Source organism: Globicephala melas, chromosome 6 (genome assembly GCF_963455315.2).
Source record: "Globicephala melas chromosome 6, mGloMel1.2, whole genome shotgun sequence".
Lineage (NCBI taxonomy): Eukaryota > Metazoa > Chordata > Mammalia > Artiodactyla > Delphinidae > Globicephala > Globicephala melas.
In genome coordinates, this window is record NC_083319.1 from 44,261,861 (window position 1) to 44,284,301 (window position 22,441).

A 22,441-nucleotide genomic window follows, 5' to 3' on the forward strand; every position below is an offset into this window, starting at 1 on the left:
CACATATTCCTCTTTTTAAAAAAACCTTTTGAAAACGTAAATGCGGTTCTTAGCTAGAGAGTCACTGGGCAGATTTACCTATATTGTACAGTTTGCTAATCTCTGTTTTCTAGGCATGAAGGGTAAGTACAGTCATAACCATTTATGTCTTTTGGGGAACCAAAAAACACATGCTTCTACCTTTTCTACCTCCACTTCCTATGATTTGATATTAATACTGAATATTTTTTAATGTAAATTCATCATCCCAACAATTATTATGTATCATTCATATCCACTGGTATCATTTCCATTTGAAAGAATGCTTAATACAATTTGCAGTTTACACATCAAATCAATGAAGGTAATAAGGTTCACTTATTTATTATTTGCCAGATAATCTCATCTAGCTTCTCACATTTAATTTAATTTGATGTCTCCAATAATCTTGCACTGCATGTACTTTCATTCCCGTGTTATAGGAAAGGTAATGGAGATTCTTACGGGTTAAGTGACTTCACCAAGGAAATACAGCCAGTTTACTGCAAAAGAACTTGAACCCAGATCTCCTGACACCAAGTCCTAATGTTTCCACAACAGCAAATGCACAATCAATTTATAGAAGAACATGCATCCATCTTCAGGCACACACACACTCAGCAGGGCCAAATAAAGTCATGATGACTTGAGACTTTTCCTGAGAGGAATGCTCAGAACTGCACCTTTGAAACTATTTGGATCACTGCCCATAGGTTCTTTTTAACAGGGTACCATAAAGTGCAAACAATACAAGGCAGATCAAGCAAATCAACTGCCTAATGAACTTTCAAAAGACACAGGATTGGGCTTCCCTGGTGGCCCAGTGGTTGAGAGTCCGCCTGCCGATGCGGGGGACGCGGGTTCGTGCCCTGGTCCGGGAAGATCCCACATGCCGCGGAGCGGCTGGGCCCGTGAGCCATGGCCTCTGAGCCTGCGTGTCCGGAGCCTGTGCTCCACAAGGGGAGAGGTCACAACAGTGAGAGGCCCGCGTACGGCAAAAAAAAAAAAAAGACACAGGATTTCATACAATCAATGAAAATAATATTTGAGAATAGCTTTAGTCATTCTGAAAGCTTTTGTTGAAAGAGGATACAGCAGAGCGAGATTTAGTGAAAATGTAACAAGTCTGGCGACCTGACAGTGGCTTTAAATGAGAATGATTTGTCAATAAAATGATTCCAAATGGCCCTTAGAAAAACCGATAAAGATTTTTATAAACTGAGTCTGTTTATGACTCTACTAAAATTCAAATTTCATAATATTACATAAAAACGACAACTGTAAACATGATTCATTTTTGTCTGATGTAAGAATGGCTATAGCTGCGCGTTCTGTTAGATAATAAACTACATGTATTTTCATCATTTTAGTTTTATTGTTTAAAATAAAACACCATTTGCATCATTCATTATAAGACTCTGGCCCCAATTTAAGTGGATTCATTTCTAATGTTTTCTCCTCCCAACACCCATTTATCCCAATAATGAGTCCCTTATGCACTGCTTCTCCAAAACGGGAAGGTTGTAGATTAAGTGAGAGAATAAGGAACTTGCTCCCCTCTCTTGAGAGTGCGGGAGCAGTCACAGAGTTTGAGTCCCTGCCACATCCAGAATTGGCTTGTCATCTTGACCTTCACTGTATATTCTATGCAAGGCCCTTTCCATATCCTAAATGCTTTTTTCTCAAGTCACTGGAATGCACCAGCTGTTTACACCAAAACAATCATGAGAAGGATATTCCCCCATGAATACGATGTGATAATAGAAAATGTCAGGCCCTAAGTCGCAATGATCAGCATCAGGAAGATTTCCTTTGAAGCAGTCATGCAGTTTCTTAAGTCCGGTATAAGGCTCTTTTTTCCTTAGTTGACACATTACTTGCTTTGGCTAGGTGTGAGGCCACACTTACAGACACAGGGGAGGCCCATGGCTGGATGTCATTCTGCCTGGTGTTCTTTATTAAAGTTAGACATTGGGACACAGGGAAACTCTTTATGTCCCAAGAGAAGTGTGTTCATAGAACTGCACTGGGTGATATTTAAGAACAAGAGTCTCATCCTTTGTTGACCTAGTATCTAAACATCTTAGCATATAAAAGAAAACATTATGTGTTAATGCTACTAATGTTTTATTCTAGCATTCAGATTGATTCAACTTTTCCGACTCCAAAAAACAGGAAAAAAGAAAACAACTGTATTGAGACAACTATTTCGGGTTAAAGCATTTATTTATAGCATTCTTCATTATCTTCCCTATGTAACAGTTCTAGAAAATGTAGTCGTTCGAGGCGACAATCTCAGATATTTGAAATCTTTATGGCAAAATTAACTAACATTCTCTCAAGAGTGGTCATTTTCCAACATGCCCCCCATGCACTCCCTTTTTCAACAGATTGTTTTTTTTTCCCTTCAAGTCTCAGATCACTGAGATCACCAAACTGCCTCCTTCCAACATTTTGACCACTTTCCTGTTCAGTGACCATCACTGGGACAGCAGGTAGACAACCAGGAAGGCAATCACAGGCTAGTTAAATCTCAGTGAGGTAACAAACTTTGTGAAGGGTGGAAAAGAGATTTAAACTGATTAGTCAGAAGAGGCACTGCTGGACATATTATGTGTTTGATAACCATCAGTCAATAGCTCGGACAATCATAAAACTGTGTCCTTTTCAAAAGGAGAAAAGCAAAATGACTTTACAAACATTTTCTTTTCCTCTCCCTCTGCCACTTTAAAATGGAAGAATTCTGGATCCTTGCTGTTAACCAAATGGCATTTACAGCTCTCAGTTGGCATGGGGCAGCTGAGAATCTAAAATGAGGAATGCTTATTTCATTTCCATTTCCATGGAAACCAGTCACCAACTGGTGAAAACAAGGTAGATCAAATTTTTGAACAAGAATGTTGAAATGATCACTGTTTTAAAACTTTTCTCTTGCGTTGGGATGGAGAGCATATTGTAATCTCAGGAACATACGGAGATGTGTGTTCACCACTGCTTTTAATTCTTTTCATAATCACAATAATTATTGTATTCGCATAAGTGTTTTGGGTCATTCTTTGAAGGACAGATTGCTATAAATCCAATAAATAAGTCATATAATAAAATGCAAAATTAAATGAGTTTTTTGTTTGTTTGTTTGTTTTTGCGGTACGCGGGCCTCTCACTGTTGTGGCCTCTCCGGTTGCGGAGCGCAGGCTCTGGACGCGCAGGCTCAGTGGCCATGGCTCACGGGCCCAGCCGCTGGGCGGCATGTGGGATCTTCCCGGACTGGGGCACGAACCCGCGTCCCCCGCATAGGCAGGCGGACTCTCAACCACTGCGCCACCAAGGAAGCCCTTAAATGAGTTTTTAAGGGCTATTTTAAAATCAAGAAAACCTTAGAGCAATCAAGTAAACTTAAGAACTCCTTTCAAAACTTACGATCATCTTCTTCTTCTTCTATGTCCTCCTAGCAAACGTGTGAGGAAAGAAATGTAATTTCCAGAGAACGAGTGGACTCTGACCAGTTTTCTTGAAGAAATTCAGAAGGAATATTCAATTTTTTGAAACTCGACTATGAAAATCTGACTTTGAAAAGACCCTTGAAACAACCAGTTGTTACAGTGGAGATGATCTCCCTAAGCTCTGGGATCCATTTAGCTTTTCCAAGAGAATTTCAGACTCGCACCCTCCCCTGGCTCCACCCAAATCCAGATACCACTTCCACTGTTTGCACATTTAGAATTTAAATATTCCAATTGAGTAGAAACATTTCCCCTGGAGAAATAACAGGAGGAAAAGTGTCAATGATTCATTTCACTTGCAGCTATGTCGCTAGGCATTCCTGATGACGAAACTGCTAAAGTAGTGCTAATGCCCTGCGTTGTTACATAGGCTAGTAGGGCCTATAGTACCCTGAACATTCAGAATGCGTTACCTGTAATTCTCACAGAAAACTGCGAGAAGCTATTTTTGCCCCCATTTTATATATAGGAGACAATTAAGTCTCCCAGTGGCAAAAAGACTTGTCCTAAGTTATTCCTACAACCGTTCAGTGTGTTTCCCCATGTCAGACTTTCACATTCACAGTCGTTCTGCTCAGACACCCTTCTCTAATTCCAGCTTGTATTCCCAGTTCAAAAATATCACTATGTCTATTTCCCATCTCTAGATTAATTCTAATCTTCTCATATTGGTAAAAGATAAATATACATGGAAATGTATGACCTCAAGCACTGTTATTTTTTGAGTATGAAGAACTCATGTATGATTATTATTTCTAATTTTTCAGCTAAATTCTAAATCTGAAATTGTTCCTTAAGTTGGTCCAATTATTTGATTTGCTTCCTTCCAAGTTATGCTAAATATTTAAGAAGTTTAACCTTAATTTTTAAGATCAACATTGTAGTTAATAAATGAGAATACAGTAAGAAGATATTTATGTGTAACGAGACAGAGAGAGAGGGAGACTGATTTTCACTAGATTTCAAATATCTAAAGGAATTATCTCAAAAGTTCCATTAATCAGTAGTATTTGTGCATGGCCCATTTTCACCTTTTCATACGAAAATTACTCAGTGAAAACATTTGTTTTTAGGCTATACTACTTGATTTACCTCCTTACTTAAAGAAAGGCCAGCACATAATATCTGAAAGAAAAAAACCTAAATCAAAGGTTAATTAATTTATAATTTCTTCTCTGATGGCTAAGAAATAACAATCAGTTGATATTAATGAACACAGCCCACCGTAACTTGCAACATTTTCTTTCCATGCAAACTGAACTCTGTTTTTCAGAGTCTAAATGGAAGCTCCTTAATTTTAGCTAAGGAAAATACTCACAAGTATTCCGTATAAAGGGAAGTTTTCTTCCTGTTACTGAAACTATTATTTATAGTCATTTAAGACAAATAGAAACAAACAAACAAAAATGGCAGTTAGGGCAATTTTACACAATAACTTGGAATATCAGAGTAAGGACGAATTAAAATTAACTTAAAACTTGTATTTCTGACACTGGTTTTAAATTCTTCACCAATAAAATCTTGGTTTTTTTTTTTTTTTTTTTTGCGTTTCCTAGCCTTTTTTCCTTCCCTGGTTTCTCAAGGAAAAAAGGGGCAATGGTCTTGCCACAGAGCAGGGATAGGCTGAAACTCAGCTTTCAATTGGGTTAAGTTAGTAATAAGCATAACGCATACCAAGATTACATGTTATGGTTAACAGTTGCAAAGCATGGTAGAATGATAACCACTTATTGAATGCCTATTATACACCAGTCTCCAACACAAATGAAGCATGCTATTTTCAGAGAGCTGTAAAAAAATTGATTAAAGCTAGAGTATGATGCAGTATAAGTTAAAAAAATAGTGGACATATTATGAATCCTTTGCATATATCTAAGGAGTTTGGACTTGGTCATAAAGGGCTTGAAGATAGAGTAAAAACATGTTCAGATTTGAAATTTAGATAAAGAGGAGGTTCTAGGGAAAATAAGAAATTTCTGGCTTCTCCCCTTAAAAAAAAAGAAAAACCCAAAATGTCTAAACAGAAAGGTGCTTTTTATTCCAAAGCTTGTAAGGAGCCCACTAATACTAAGACACTTCCAGCCACTACAGACATTCTCTCAGTAATGATTATTCCCTCCCATCAGTCATTTTTCAAGTCCCAGGTCAAATGCCACCACCTACAGAAGACTTCCCTAAAATGTCTACCTACCTCCAGTGACAGCTCATCTAAACCTTATTTCTCTGGTCTGTAGCACTGGTTTACAATCGTTTGTTTGGTTCTGTATAAACAGAACTCTTTAGTTCAAATCTTGTTTTATGAGAAATACCACCAACTAAAATAGATTTTAATGAGGTTTTTAAAAAGGGGAAGTTTAGTTGAGGAAGATGGAGCTAGACCCATTCACACAGCCTCCTGAGTGACAGTTGGAAAGCCTGTAGGACCCATCAACAGACTCTAAGCTTCCATGAAACACTTTTGGAAAAACAATGGTCTCCAAATCACATCTTGCCTAATGGCTTCTTTTAACTGTATTAGTTAAATGATGGATCAAATCTTAAATTTCTACATATTCTAAGTATATCACCAGCTTGATTTTTAAGTGCTATTCTCCTAGTAGGTATTCAAAAAATCTTTTCTGAATGAAACTATATGCCATAACATAAGCACCAAATTCTCAAAAATAACAATTATTGCCATGAATTAAAAGTATCTATTACTTATGAACACTATATTCAAAAAAAGAACACCTACTATCATGTTCCAAATTAGAGTGCACTATGTGATACAAAGAACATGAATTTGGAAGCCAGATTCTCTTTCATGAGCTATGTAAACCTGCCTCGAATTTTATTTTCTTCCCCTGGAAAAAAGGGGACAGCAATAACATTTCATTTCAGGTTCTGTGCTGCAACTGAGTTAAGCAGAAAAGTACTTTGTTCAAAGGATACTGGGAAGCTCCGAATGGTTGGGAACACAGAAGACACAGAATTAGCAAGATGGAGGTGAAGGACTGAGAAAACACCTGGCTGTTCTGTGAGGGAGGATCTGCTGGGAGAAGGAGCGGGTGGGAAGAAAGAACACAAGCGAGTGAGTGAGAGCTTACTTGGCCCTTTCTGTCACCAGGCTGCACATGTGCTACTGATTTTTAGAATCTAGACCATATGGTTCATGTCCGAGACTAGAGCAGTGCAGGATGAGCAAATCACTATTGGATCTGGTAATTCCAGCCGCCATACTGGAGAGCAGTCTTGGCTCTCCACCAAGACTCAAAAGACAGAACATTCCTTATACATAAAAAAGAATGCAGGGCTCCCCTGGTGGCGCAGTGGTTGAGAGTCCACCTGCCGATGCAGGGGACGCGGGTTTGTGCCCCGGTCTGGGAAGATCCCACATGCCGCGGAGCAGCTGCGCCCGTGAGCCATGGCCGCTGAGCCTGCGCGGCCTGTACTCCGCAACAGGAGAGGCCACAACAGTGAGAGGCCCGCGTACCGCAAAAAAAAAAAAAAAAAAAAGAATGCAGACACTGGGGGACCAAAACAACTACCTACTACCTATCTGATACGAATTTTTATAAGTCAAAAGAATACATGTAAAAATGCTTTGTGAACTGTGAAGTTCTAAATAAATTATTATCCTTGGTAGATGGCTCCTCTGTATTTGAGAAGGTGAAATCTGAGATGGCTTGAAAGGACTCATGCCAGTCGAGGGAACCAGAAAACCTGCTCTTTTTTCTCATCTCTCATGGAAAACATATACTGACCCTGCTGAACTGTATTTAAACTTGGCTGAGTTTATAGCCCAAGGCAAAAGTAGCCAGGGTTTCTTTGGGGGACAAAGTTGTTCTCCGCTCTCCCGCCCAAATTATGTACCAAGCTCCTCAAGGCTATAGAACTGCTCACAGGAAAACCACATAAGCAGCTCATGTACATTGGATGACATAGCCATGACTTTTCAAGTATGAACAACATGTAGTGTTGGTCGCTGTATCAGCACAGTTATGCTTGGTATGGGTCAAAACATCCTCTCAGTTTAGAAAAGGATCATTCAATTTTATTAAACAACTTATCTAATAGTTACTTGGGCCTCCGTCCCCCATTCACAATGTCCTGGTTTACTCCAAATACACGTGTGGGAAATCTATGTGTATTATATTCATATAGATTTCAGAAACCTATACATCTTATTAAAAAACACGTGAATTTAAGATGAGTACCACTGTTAACAAAGTTGACTTTCTGAGCATAAGTGAAAACAACATCTCCCTGACAAGGGACAAGGAAAAACGTAACAGATATGAATTGTGTGCATTTTGTTTCAACCAAGATGAATTAAATGGAGATAGTATACCTTATAGTTGAAATAAGTTTTACAATGTGGCTTTTAACAGAAGCTCATATGATAAAACTGGATGATGATAAATGGAATCAATTGATAGAAAAATAGCACGTATGATCATAAAATCTGGAAAAAGGAATCTCCATATAATTTGCAATGGCATACCTGAATAACTGCTTATATTTGCATTTGAGCTACAAAGATTTCAACAAATATGAATGAACACTCCTACAAGTACACCAGCAAAATAGGTCTTGTTCCCATACTTCCATGTTGTAGAATGTGGTTCCACCATTATAACGCCACTAGTATTACTCCCTGTAGAGGCTGAACAATTTGACACAAATTCAACCAATCGAAAATTAAGCCACAGTTGCTATGGCATCTCTCTATTGGGGAAAACTATAGTCACAATAACTGGGGCCTCTACTGTCCCATAAATGGTTGCATCAAACTGGATGATGAGGCAAATGCATGGTTGTTAATGGAGTGGCTTCTGAGATGTGGGGACCCTTGACCCCTTTTGCCTCCATTTGAATTAAATTTCAACCAAATCCAGTACTCTAATTCTTTGATCTTTTTCATTCCAAACCCCAGCTCTTTCTCAGATGCTCCATTACCCAGCCTCCCACAATACTTCTTATGTGTTGCGTGAGATGGGCGGATAAGAGAGAGAAGAAAACAAGTGTTTTTGTTTCAAATCTTTCTCTTTCTTCTGAAAAGCATTAAAGGGATCTGCCATTCATTTAGGAAGGAAATAAATTCTATGAAAGAGTCAGATAGCCAATAAAATTAACAACACAAGTCACAGTTAAAGCTGCTGAACCATTCAAGTTCTAGTCAGATCACCCAGTACAAACTATATACACTGGTGCCAAGACCAGGTGATTACTGGCGACAAATGTGTTCCTCTTTCTCTGCACGATGGCAACAAAATACTAGAGCCTATGGGAAGATCAAGGTATCAGGACAGTGGAAAAAGAGAGAGATTTGTGATACAGGGGTGGGAGGGGGCTGCTGGAGGGTTGTGGAGAATATAAGAGTCTATATTCGGCAACCCAGACAGGTGTCGGAGGGGGTGTGATCCAGTGAGAATGAATCTCAGAAAGGGATGACCAACCAAGAGCAAAAAGGTCATACAAAATCTGTAGCAGTCAGCTACCCTCAGCCCAGGATGTCACCACAGGTACTTTATCTGCAATTCATGCAAATTCAAATGCATCTACTAGCATACGTAAATCATATGCAGATGGTGTAAGGATCTCTAAAAATAGGAAGAGGTAAACTCTTCTAGCAAAGGTCAGTCTTTTCTAAAATTCGTGAGATGGCATCTTGTGACGAGAACATGAGGCAGAGCAAGCAGGGATTCAGGGAAATCCACTGCAAAATCACCAGTAGTCAACTGCTCCCAATTCCTTCAAGTTATTTTAGGTGTTCTATAGGCAAGATAATTCGCCACAATTTCCCAAAGCAGGACACATCTTCAAGACTCTACACCCGTCTGAGGGCAGGAAAAGGTTTCTGATTCCCACAGGCTCTCCTGGGTCTCAGTTTCTTCCTCCTATAGAGATTCTTCCTTTCCCAGCCCACATTTCCAGAGCACTCTCAAGGGCTGTCATGTAAGTGTAAAAACATCGGGACAGTGTCTCTTAGGTTATGTGATTCCAACTTCAAACAGTCCATATCTCCATAGAGAGAAAATTCACTACCTGCCGTCTGAGGATCAGACTAAAACTTTATCTTATTACTCTTTATCACCCTTAATAAGATTAACAACCTCCATACCTGTGGCAATTTTACAGAGTTTACCAAAACATTTATCTGCATTAACATGATGACCAGCTGATACTCATTCAAATTTTTTTTAACGCTGTTAATATATACTAGTAGAATTGTTTAAGGACAGAGCCCCAAGCTCCAGTTTCCACATGGCACCCTCTGATCAGACCATACCTGAAGTCTTCCTATTTTTTTTTTAACACTATAAAGCTTTCTGGGCCATGTGCCTGCCTTTGAGTCTCTTAAAGTGACAATAGCTGACTCCCTTGCTATAGCAAGCTCCGAATAATTAGCCCAGAGTGTCATTTGGGTGGTCTTCATCGATTTCCATAGAACAAATACCACTGTGAAGCCAGAGCTGTACAATTATTTTCTGTAATAAAGGATTTTTGTTACTTGGCCAAAGTTACGTGTACATAAGGTGTTGAGAACCTTTGTGGACCAATCCCCTCTCTCTGGAGAAACAGGGCTCAGAGCACCAGCACTTGGTAAAGCCAGGCTGCTGGGTATTTACCGAATACAGCAGGAAGGCATTCTGGTAAATGCAGTTCTTCCCAGGTAGTAAACTTACTGAAGCATGTGCTCAACACAGGAATTAATTTCTCATCTACTTGACCACAGGTTAATTAACTATGTAGGTGGACAGATGGCGTGAGAACAAATGAGCTCAAATGGTGCGTCTGCCACGTGGTGACATTAGCCACTTTACTTCACCCCTCCAGACTCGCTCTCCAACTGTGTGTTGTTGTGAGCGGTAAATGAGACAACATACTGACGGGCTCACTGTATTAGCAGCTGCTTACACTGCATTCAAATGCAGCCAAGTAGCAACCCCATAGACTTATGGATTTTTTGGTTGTTTAAGTCAAACAGGGTCATCGAGATACTGATGTAGCAGGAGGAGACATAGATAAGAATGCTTCTCCAAGGCCACAGATATAATGAACAGCAAGGCTGGGACTGGTACCCAGGTCTCACCCAAAATCAGGACATTTTTTTCCTCTATCACCTTGCCTTCTTTGGTGACCTATTTTATGAGATAAGAACTAAGCAAATATGTCCTGATCTAAGACATACTTTCTACCTTTCCATCTTTTATTAAGGATTATAATTGAAATGCACAGCTACCGCAGATGTTATACACGAACAATAGACTTCTATTGTAATTAACTGTACTGCTAAAACGTAAAAACTATAACATGTCCTTTAGCTTGTAAAAACAAAATTCTAACTTCAGTCCTTTATCTTAGAGGGCATTTGATTTGAATAGGAAGGCAACCAATATCTAAATAATATCTTAATACTGAAATGAACCATCAACCAGTTTGCAGTTTGATTATATTTTCAGCATGTTCTTCTGGTATCTATACAACGAGTGAGATAAACAAAACAAGGGTTCTTCTCTCCTCAGTCTGCCTTCCTGTTCAGCCTGTGGACACTGGCTGACCACATTTGAAAGGTCCTGGATGCCTCCTCTACTGCTCTGTAATAATACAAATAACACACTGGTAGCATTGACCTCTCAAGGTCTTCGTGCTTTCGATTTTACATATTTCTGGATATAAGGAAACATGAGAAAATAGAAGGATCCAAGGTGGAAGTTAGAGGAGAAGATGAAAAGAGAAAGATAAATAAGTATACCTGTCTGGAACCCTGCTCAAATGCTTAATCCATATTTAAAAAGGATACTTATCTCTTTCCCTTACTGCAATTTCCATCTATTTAGAGACCTCAGGAATTCGTGAGTTTGTTTTTTAAATAAGAAATTTAAATTGAAGCAACGATCAATTATTCATGTCAATAGTGCAGTGGGTTAGCACAAATTAAACCCAAACCTCACTGTAACCTATAGCATCAGACCCTTTATCCAAACTCGTACCGTGAGCCCCAAGAGATTATGTCCCCAAATCCTTGAGGAGAACACATTGAAACTGACAAAGGAAACAACAAAGGGCTTGAAGGTTGCATTATCATGATTATGAGCCCTGGAATAATTAATACAGTATTTTATAAAAATAAATACTTACACTTCAGGTGTCAGGTATATAGGAATTTGAGGTTAGATAACCATTTTCTGTATTTACTCAGCTCTCATTAAATAATAAACAGCCATTAAGACAACTCCTATGGACATAGTTATTTTCTTTCTTAGATGTGTCTGCGCTCTTTTATACTGGGTATAAAAACTTATTCCAGAGACTTATATCTTAGTATTAAAAAATGTATTCAAGGGACTTACATAGAGAAGCAGACAGGATTTGGGGAACCCTGCAGGACTTGCAGGATTCCTCAAAAGGTGCCACACTTGTTCAACCTTCCACCGTCTACACCTGCATAATTCCTTCTTTCTCTGCCACTCATGTCACTTCCCCTGTGAAGCCTTCTCTCCCGAGTTGGATGTCCTCCAGTGAGTTTTCACAGCATCTGCAAACTTACTTCTTTTAAAAAAACCTTCGCTATTGTAAATGGGGTCACGTGTACCAAGACAGAGAATAGAGAGGCAAGGAAAGATGCCTGGAAGATGCAAGGAAGAATGCAGCATTCTGGACAAGCAACACTGGGAAACCCTTGGGTCTAAGAAGCCCTGGGGAGGAAGTGGTCATTGAATCCACAAATGGCAATCCTTAGGAGGTCAGCCTTAGGGCCACCTAAGGGGAGTTATGATCTTTTGGGATGCAGCTAACCCCCAGTGGCTCAGCAAGGAGGGAACAGAGAACAAATACCTTTTCTTTACCCTTCTGCATCCCACTGATGTCCTGCTTGGGTGTTCCATTGGCCGAACCCAATGGGAAGCCAGAGGGCAAGGGAGTCCCTTAATGCAGTCCTCAGAGGTCAGCTTTCTGGGGTACAGAGCAGGGTAGAGGGTAAAAAAATAAAGCGATCCAGCACAAGGTCCATTATAACACCATTTAATAGTTACTACTTTGGGACACATTTCGCTAATTCATCTAGACAAGCCAGGCAAGGTAGATACTCTTGTAACTTTTGTATGACTGAACAGACACTTCATAACCCAAACTAAACTGGAAAACATCTTCTCAGCATCTTTCCTTGCCTCTCTATTCCCTATCTTGGTATATGTAACCCCATTTATAATAGCGAACTTTTTTTTTTTTTTTTTTTAGGTACGCGGGCCTCTCACTGTTGTGGCCTCTCCCGTTGCGGAGCACAGGCTCCGGATGCGCAGGCTCAGTGGCCATGGCTCACGGGCCTAGCTGCTCCGTGGCATGTGGGATCTTCCTGGACCGGGAAATGAATTCATGTCCCCTGCATCGGCAGGTGGGCTCTCAACCACTGCGCCACCAGGGAAGCCCCTAATGGTGAAGGTTTTTATGAAAGAAGTAAGTTCGCAGATGCTGTGAAAACTCACTGGAGGGCATCCAACTCGGATGCAGGAGGTGAGAGAAGGCGTCACAGGGGAAGTGACATAAGTGGCAGAGAAAGAAGGAATTATGCAGGTGCAGATGGTGGAAGGTTGAACAAGTGTGGCACCTTTGGGGAACCCCGCAAGTCCTGCAGGGTAGATAAATAAAGTGGGGGGAAGTGGTGGACAGAGAGCAGAGCAGACTTGAGGGAAGAGTGGGGTCATGAAGGGTTTTGCATTTTAACAAAATTTCAAGATATTACAAGATTTTAATATTCTTATTTTGGTTCTAAAATATCACTTGGGCAGCAGGATGGGGTTGAGACTGGAGACAGGGAAACCATCTAGGAGATTTTCCAGGGAGGAAGGTGAGAGAAGGGGATTAGACTAACAGAAGGCTAGTGTGGATGGATGGAATGGGGGAGTCTCTGGAGAGGTATTAAAGAGAAGGATTTAAATGGTGAGGATGGTCAGGACTTGTGACTACCAGCTGGTGAGGGAAGGGACGGGCTGCCTGGCTTCTGGTCCGAGAGAAGCCATTTCCTATTGTTACTCAACTTTCTGAGAGGCCCCAGACGAAGACCACTTCCCAGAACCTAGAAGATAGTCCAAAATGTTACTTATCTCAACATATTACATTATGAATCTATGGGATAGAGACAAGTTTTCTACAATATTTGTTGCAGGTTCTTTCATGGACATGAAATCTATAGCTGTATATGAAAAGGATCGGATATTTTTCACAACTGTCTCTTCTGTACACATTTGGCCTCTGGTACATACATTTGTAGTCAGCATTATATAAATTCACGCGCTAATCATTGATCAAGTAACTACTATATAGTACATTGTAGTGTTATTTTGCAAAAGGATTAGGGGAAAATTTTCAAAAATATATGGAAAAGAAAAATCAGCCTCTGAAAATGGCCTCACTTCTTTTTGGTAGGTTTTGTCTGAGCGACCTAGCTATAGGATAGTTTTATCTGAACATGTTTGGCTGAATGCTGGGTATGAAGAAATAGTGCTTCCATCTGTTAAGGTAGTAGATTTAAAGTGTTGTTTTCTCTCTAGTATTGAGTTAAAATAATTCCTGTATAGGTAGACGACACTGCCTACATTTATCGGCTTTGCTTTGCAACGCTATTTCCTGACAACAGTTCTCATCCGCAGACATGAGAAAGAAAAGGCCACACAACATGGCGACATTCTAAAAACCAGAAATGGGGCTTCCCTGGTGGCGCAGTGGTTGAGAGTCCGCCTGCCGATGCAGGGGACGCGGGTTCGTGCCCCGGTCCGGGAGGATCCCACATGCCGCGGAGCGGCTGGGCCCGTGAGCCATGGCCGCTGAGCCTGCGCATCCGGAGCCTGTGCTCCGCAGCGGGAGAGGCCACAACAGTGAGAGGCCCGCGTACCGCAAAACAACCAAACAAACAAATAAAAACCAGAAATGATGTGTGAAAAGGACACTAAAGATGAGCAGAAGTGTATTTCCATCCACCCTGGTTAAATCTTCAGGGAAACAGAGAAAAGCAACAAAAATGAAAAATCCATTCCTTTTGGAAATGAGTCTTTAACCTAGAGGTTGGTTTGCTTTGAAAGGGAATTAGATTCTGGGCCCACATATCACACATTCAAGATACACAGTGTGCTCTCATCTCCCACTAAATATGTTGCTATGACTCAAGCACAGGGAATACTTAAAAAGAAGCAACCTAGGGAAGGAAAACTCTAACTCAGACATCAATAATTCATTTATCAGAAATGGGAGTAGTAGTATGAAATGCCAGGAGACTTTCATTTATAGGGAGGCGTTTTCTATTTTAAGCCTAGAATAATGCAGTCAGCTTTATTCTACAAGTTAATACGAATGGAGGCAGAGCGGAATGGGAGAGCAGGTTTTATGGTCCCCCCTAATAATGCTATTTCTTTAGCATCTGTTATTTAGGTTTGACACACCACCATCTGGGGACTTGAAAAAGCGATAAGAGAAGGATTTTTATAACTTTTTTACTTCAGAGGTGATTTTCTTCACCCCAAAGCTTTAGTGCTAGAAATGTAATCAGGTAAGTCTGAGAGATGTGATCTGCATAAAGTTTTGAGGGTGTATTGTCTCTTAGTAGAGTCATCCTTCAGTATCCACAGGACATTGGTTCCAGGCCCCCACTGCAGATACCAAACTCCGTGGAAGCTCAGGTCCCTTACACAAAATGACACAGTTCAGTTAACCGTCCATATCCTTAGGTTCCACATCTATGGTTAGGAAGAGCCAACTATAGGACCCAAAACCCTTCAGGTTACGGCTTCTTACTAAGTCGTCTCCTAATTCAACCTATTAGTTAGTAGCCTATATTATTGCATCATTGTATCCCCCAAGCATTTAGCACAGAGCCATTCACAAAAGTAGCATCTTAATGAGTACCTGCTGAATGAATGAACAAACGCACCCAGGTGTAAATAATTCCAATATGCTCTGAAGCCTACTGGTCAGACTGTACAATGAGGAGGTACTTGCATAGCATATGCCTCAACTTTTTCATTCAGGCAATGTTTAGAAATTCCTCTCCCTCACTAACTCACTTCAAATTCAAGGACTCATGGTCCACTAAAGGGAGACAGAGTATTGGAACTAAAGAAAAGCAGATTTACTGCAGACCAAATGAGGCACAGTTCCCAGCCCCTGAAGAAGCAGAAAACATATCTAAACCTCTCACCTTGGAAATAAACAAAGACTTCCAAGTCTTAATTGAAATGTGAAATGTTCATATGCACATATTTTGAGATAATTGTAATTTTTAACTGATTATTTTTTGAGAACTGGATACAGGAATTGAACACATAATTATAATACCAGCTATAATTACCTAGTGCCTATTAGACAGTCAGCCCTACGCTTGGTGTTTTGCATATTTTATTGCTAATCTTTGCAAGTATTATTATGCTCGTTTTAGACATTTTTAAAAATACTAAAGCTCAGAATAGTTAGGCCTAAAGACCATAAAGCTATTAAGGTGAACCAAGGATAAAAGTCAACTCTCTTAAACTACAAACCACTCTTTATTTCCTGATGCCAAATGACTTCTATTGAAACAGAATTAACTATCTGTGGATCCACACTTAAAGACAGATCCATCAATCATATTTATAATTATGGTCTAATGAGCAGAGAGGATATTTTAACCCTAACTGTCTGAATACATGCTTGTGGTTGGCCAAGAAAAAATTGGGCAGCAGCACTGATAGGAGATAAAGGGACACATGATGCCCCAGGTGACTGCTGATTTTCATAAAACAGAGGTTGGAGTGGTGGTGTTGCCCCTCTGAAAATGCCCCATTTCACTGTCAAGGCTGCAAACTAAGCACGCATCCAGAACAATGCCTGTGTCCTCCAACACTCAAACCCACACTGCACTCAATGAACCATGAACAGTACTTAGAATGAGTCAAAGCAGGACACACTAGAATACCCCAGGGGAAGCGGGATGGTAGTGACTCTTCCCGAACAAAAGTCTTGGGGAGCTGCCAAGTTGGAAAGGAATCTTCACAAAGGATACAGTTTTTAAAAGGCAGCCTGTAAAAAGCCATCAAAGCGAACACTCAAAGAACTGTCTTCACACACAGCCTTTGCAGTTAGCACTGTCAGTCACAGGACAGATAGGCCCTTGGAGAACAGTCACCATTACCACTGAGTTTCGATGCAAAAGTCACCACATGTAGATTCAGACAGAACTGGCTACAGGGCACAATACATTTTCAGTTTCCACCTACAGCCCCTCTTGTCCCTTCATACCCTGTACAAGGATACTGTGGGTGTTAACTTGATCTCGACTTTCCTCTAGCTTCCCTGTTTATCTTTTCTCTATACACACAAATGTTGATGGGATAACTTTAGCCAACAGATATGGTACAATCAGTTCTACTATCATGCTTGCCTTGAAAACACACATTTCTTCCAATAACATTGATATATTAGAGAGTGATTTGAGTATAATGTGAAATTTGCATTTGTTTATGCACAATTTTGTCCCAGAAACTCTAGGTGACTGTAGAAAACAGACCTAGTTGCACTGAGCACTGTAGGAATGCACGAAACACACAGAGCTGCACACCTTAGGAGCACAATGGTCCACATGTGTCTACATCTGGTGCTGTTACTTCCTCTTTGACCTCAGATAACCCTCCTTCCACTTCAGAATAACTTGCAAGCTGCCATGCTTCCAAAAACCATCCTGGAGGGTAGCCTCCACTCTGCTTATTTTCCCCCTTCCTCCCAGCCTATTTTGTTATTTTCCTCTCTACTCTCTGTTCTTCTTCAAAGTTTTCACCTTTATCTCTTTTTTCTTCCTCTTTTTTTTCTTGCACACAGAGTGGCAGGTATGTGAGTAGAAGTAGATGCAATGGGTACACACTTCCATAAGCAAATTTCAGGTCTTATTCAAGATGAAGTGCCAGGAGGGGCAGTACAGGTGTCAGGGAGTGGGAGATACAAACTATTGGGTGTAAGATAGGCTACAAGGATGTATTGTACAACACGGGGAATATCGCCAATATTCTGTAAAAACTGTAAGTGGAGTGTAACCTTTATAAACTGTATAAAAAATTTAAAAAGAACACTGCAACTTAAGAAGTCAGTGTCACAAGAGAATTGTATTATAAACATACTAGTTAGAATTTAATTTCATAATGATAAGACACAGATTAAGCATAAAATTGATGGAAACGGACTTTGAACCCAGCCTCGCTATGAATCATATCTTTACTATTTTGAAGGATCAGACTGGCACGCAGTCTCGAGCCTTCTTTATGACAGGATGTGAAAGGTCAGCTCAGCGCTCTGTATTCTCCAAATATTTTGGTCAATAATTCAGCCTTTCTTCCCTCAAATTTACTGTTATTGAAACCAATTATCTCTAGTTACAACTCATTTAAATGACAGATACTTGGACCATTTTCCTTTTCATTACCATAAGGGTCTGGCCTTGTGTATAATATGCAGAACAAGAGTTTATAAACAAACCACTTGAGTTTGATTCTTTGTTTCCTAACTTCTTCATCGCTTACTACCTGTTTAACCCTTATCCACTTGACCTGTCTGAGCCTTTTTTTTCCTTCACAGCTAAGGGCTGAATTCAAAAAAAAAAGAATTTAAAGAAGGACTTTTTTAAATTTAAAAAATTAAAAAAATGATTAAGTGCCACATTTATTATAGTTTTATAAATTTCTTAACCACTTAACACGAATAAAGTGTTAACATGAATAAGTTCTAATAGGTCCCTATCATTTTTCTGTGTGTCATTGATGAAGCTTCTAAGCTTTTCCTATTACTCTATGGTTTTAGACTTTGCAGAGTGCAAGTATTTTTAGGAGTATATGTGTCACACTAGAGTAGAATGGACTGGAGAGTGAAATTTATCGGTGACCTTTTAAGTATGGAAGCTTCAAGTTTCTTCTTCAGTGTTTCACGCTAGTTTGCAAATTAGGTTAAATAAATTAGCTCACATTGACTCAAATTATAACCCTTTGTGTGAAATTGACCGTAACTTTAAACAGTGTAATCTAGACAGTAATGACCAGGCTTGAAAGAAAATGATCCAGTTTACTTTAGGTCCCTTTCTCTTTTTGTTTGGAAAGTTCTGGAAAATTCTATCTACATCAATTTGTATATTAATGCTTTCACCACTGAATTTGATTTATAATATTGACTCATTAATATTAAAAAACAGCATATTTTTCACAGTAACTTTTTTGAAGCTTCTTTGTAAATGGTAAGAAGAGGGGAAAAAAAAAAAAGAAAAACCCATGTACAGTCACAATTATCTAGGCCACATTGGTTTTATCTAAACTTACTGACTTACTTAAATAATACCAGCTGAGAAACTTTTCCCTACAGAAAAATGCAGGCTAGAAATAGTACATAATAAATGGGTAAAGCACCTCTCTTTCTAACTTCTGTGATTCCAAACAAAAACAAGTAAATAAAACTTCAAATGATAGTATCTAAATCACAGCATTATCCTGGAGAAACTGCAGTAAAAGCAAAAAAAGTTAATGTGATCTAGAGATTAGAAACACCTACTAATCTTTTAAAAATACCCGGATCATCGTAAGCAAGAAATGGATGTGTATTTCATTTGCTTTCAAAAAAACTACTGTACTAACTGGAAAGTGTAAACGTGGTTACATGGGTTTCTAAGGCTCTTGACTGTGAGGATAAGAAAGGTAATGTGTTCCATATGTGGCAAACCATATAGGTATTTCAGGTATATTAGTAAAAAACACAATCACTACAAAGGAGAAAAGAAAAAGCAGCAAATCAGAAAGCACTGGCAGAGACCTCAAGCACAGCATTCAATCAAATGCGTTGAACTTAACAGAATAAAGTAACCCTCTTGGGAGGTACTTTGTTTTGCCTCTCCCTTTAGCACCCCTGTCCCTAAACAAATGGGTCACAGTCCAATGAACACCTGAGGAACAATATTCCCCAACCGCACCCTCAAGTCATTCCCCAGAGTTCTCTCTGTAACCATTCTTACTATGTGGACCACGCCTTTTTATATCCAGAAGCTTTAGCAGAAAGACACTTGTTTATCTTGGAGCAAATTAGGGATCAAAAAAGTACTTGCCTCCGCAAGAGCAGAAAACAAAGCCCCCTGCCAGCCACATACCAGGTACCCCCACTTGGGCCTTACTTGTTCTCGTTGCTCGCGTCATAACGAGGCATGGGGTCTAAGTCGTTCCCATTCACGTCACAACTCGCCAGAGCATCCTATGGTCACAGAGGAGAGAGAGAAAGGAGACAGACGTTCATTAGTTAGCCACGCACCTGAAGGCTCACGCCTCCTTAAACACATTTCTGCAAGAGAGTAATTAGAGTAAATAATACACTCACGGTCCGGTGGTGTCAGGATGCCTTTTTCTGTAATAATCAGTGTCATATCTTTCCCCATGAAGGTGAAGAAATACTCTCTACAGACCAAAGATGTGCCCAGTCCACTCTTGCCAGCACTTCTCCCTCATATCTAGCACTGACTCCTCACCCCAGTGCTTTGAAGATGTCCTCGACAACCACTTTCTCTGCGAAGTACTGCTAGAACACCTAGAAGGCAGTGATTTATTCTTCGCCGACTCTCTCTGTATTCCTTACTTCATTTCTTGAGTGTGCAAATTCCTTATCACAATTCAAAGATTTTTGGAGACAGAAATCATTCACAAATAATTGGCAAGCCAATTAAAAATCATCATTAGAAATCTATTATATCAGGTATCTTGGGACCTCTATTAGGCAATATTTGTCTGGTTTCAGATGTTTTATCTACTATAAAAGGGTCTACAATTCAAGACTTCGAACTAACACCAAATGGTCTTTTGCCCCAACCAAAATAATGATCAAAATTTTGTTATATGTCAAAGTTTCAAAATGAAGCAGAAGTTTCTCTGAAACCAAAGCTGAATTTATTTGTTTGCTTTTTTAAATGATTGTGAAAAATCTTCAAATTACTAAAAAAAAAAAATTAATGGATTGTTCCATCATCTAAATTTATATCACCATAGATAGAACTAATTTAGGATGTTCTGAATTTTCTGATACTTTATGATGATTTATTTCTGTTATCAGTTTTAGTGAAAGTAAATGCTATCTTTGTTTTCTGTCTTTATCAAAGGCTCTTGTTTCTGAAAATAACTGAAAGTACATGGAGTCTGAAATGTTTGGGGGGAGTAAGCAAAACACATGTGACATATAAAGGTGATAAGTCTCTGCTTCCCGTACAAAGGAACATACAAAGCAGCCCACCTCAGCAGTCATTACAGCATGAAGGATAATACTGTGCAATTTCACTTATAAGGAAACAGAAGCCCGAGACAAGTTACGTGACTTGGCCAAAGGCATGAAACGAATTGCCTATGGCATTAAGACTGGAACCCAGCCACCCCATCCAATGTGCTTTTCTCTACTCTTCACCAGCTCTAACATTAGGGGAATCAAAAGGGCGCCAGTACTGGTAATTGCACAGGTGAATTCTGGAGAACTTTCTTTCCAGGGAGAAAAAAGTGAAAAAGGTAAAGAATGCAATCACGTTTAGGTTAAGGCTCTTTGTGTTTAATCAAATGCATTTCTATGCAGTGCGGAGAAGGAACACCCTGTAAAAACTGCATTGCATACGATAAGAAAGACTTCTTTGCTAGGAAGTGGACAGCCACAGTTCTGTTCTTTATATGACCTGGGCTAACTCACTTTAGTCTTCAGGCCTCAGTGTCTACCCTATCAAATGAGGAGGCTGAACTGAAGTTCCTTTTTAGCTCTAAAATTCCATTCTGTGAAGAGACACAAGTTTATCTGAGTGTGCTTGGAGGCAGGGTAAGGGCAGCCAATCAAGTGTCTTGTACAAATGAGAACTAAATGAACTTGCAGTTCCTTCTCTCTCTCTCTCTCTGTTTTTCAACCTTAGGGAAAATCATCTAATTTAGGAGAAACTGTTTCAACATTTCATTGTAAAAATTGATTTGTGAAGTTTCTTAGCTGAATTTTTGAAACAAAAAGGGCAACAGGGTAGAATACTGAGAGACAAAGCAGTTAAAGTTGATAAAAGTATAAGGTGATATTGGGTGGTCCTGAGTGAAGGTCTTCGTAAGGTCAGAAATATGGGTGGCTGTGTGAGCCAGTGGTAGTTTCTGATGTGTCAAGGAAGTGACTTGGAAGTATTTTATTTGCAAAGATAAAAAGAGAATCTTTTCAGGTTTGAGGGCCAAAAGGAAAACTAAGAGAAAGTAAGTGTCATGCAATAAGTGAGACTGAGCAAATGAAAAATAAACACTGGAGAGCATATATGGCCATCGCTACCTAAATGGTTTCATGAGAAAATGAAGCGGCAGATGAGAAAGAAGCCAGAGGAGAGATGGTCACAGAGACAGATACAGGGAGTCATTCCCACAGTGCAGGGAAACCATGTCTTCCCATGCTGGAGAGAGAGAGAGAGAGAGGGCGACAGACAGACGGGGGTGTGGGGGGGAAATAGCAGACTTCAAGAGGACAGTATGTCCATTCTGAGTGAGTCCAGGACAATGGGCCACTGCTGTGTCCACCAGTTACCGGGGAGCAAAGAGGAGAGAAAGGCAGCAGGCCTGCGAGGATGGTGAGTCCTTCGTGTTAATGTGCAACAGGAAGCTATGGGCCAGGCCCCTCTCAGAACTCTCCACAAACTCAGGGCACCGTGAGATGGGCTGGGCTTCCTGACGTTGCTCCCTTAATGATGATGAATAGAGAATAGAGAAGAGAAAAATCTGAGGGGATGTGGTCCTCCCAGTTATAGCTAGGGTTTTCTGTGGGCACCTTCCGTAAACACGAAGCAAAGCTTCCCTCCCCGGCCCCTGACTTTCCTCCTTAAGGATCAGTATGACTCCTGGCTTCATTATGATTCAGAGCTGCTTGTATTTTCAAGGCTGTGAGAGGAAACTTGTAAGCTG

The 22,441-nt window shown here is 39.9% G+C and overlaps 1 protein-coding gene across 3 annotated transcripts in view; it reads right to left on the bottom strand.

The window, feature by feature from the left end:
- The window catches only part of PCSK5 (proprotein convertase subtilisin/kexin type 5), a 313,374-nt gene that overhangs the window by 169,923 nt on the left and 121,010 nt on the right, over nucleotides 1–22,441 (bottom strand). For all 3 annotated transcript variants that reach the window (XM_060300834.1, XM_030876984.2, XM_060300835.1), the window contains one exon: nucleotides 19,669–19,745. In XM_060300834.1, the coding sequence (XP_060156817.1) occupies nucleotides 19,669–19,745 (77 nt within the window). The remainder of the gene's footprint in view (nucleotides 1–19,668; nucleotides 19,746–22,441) is intronic.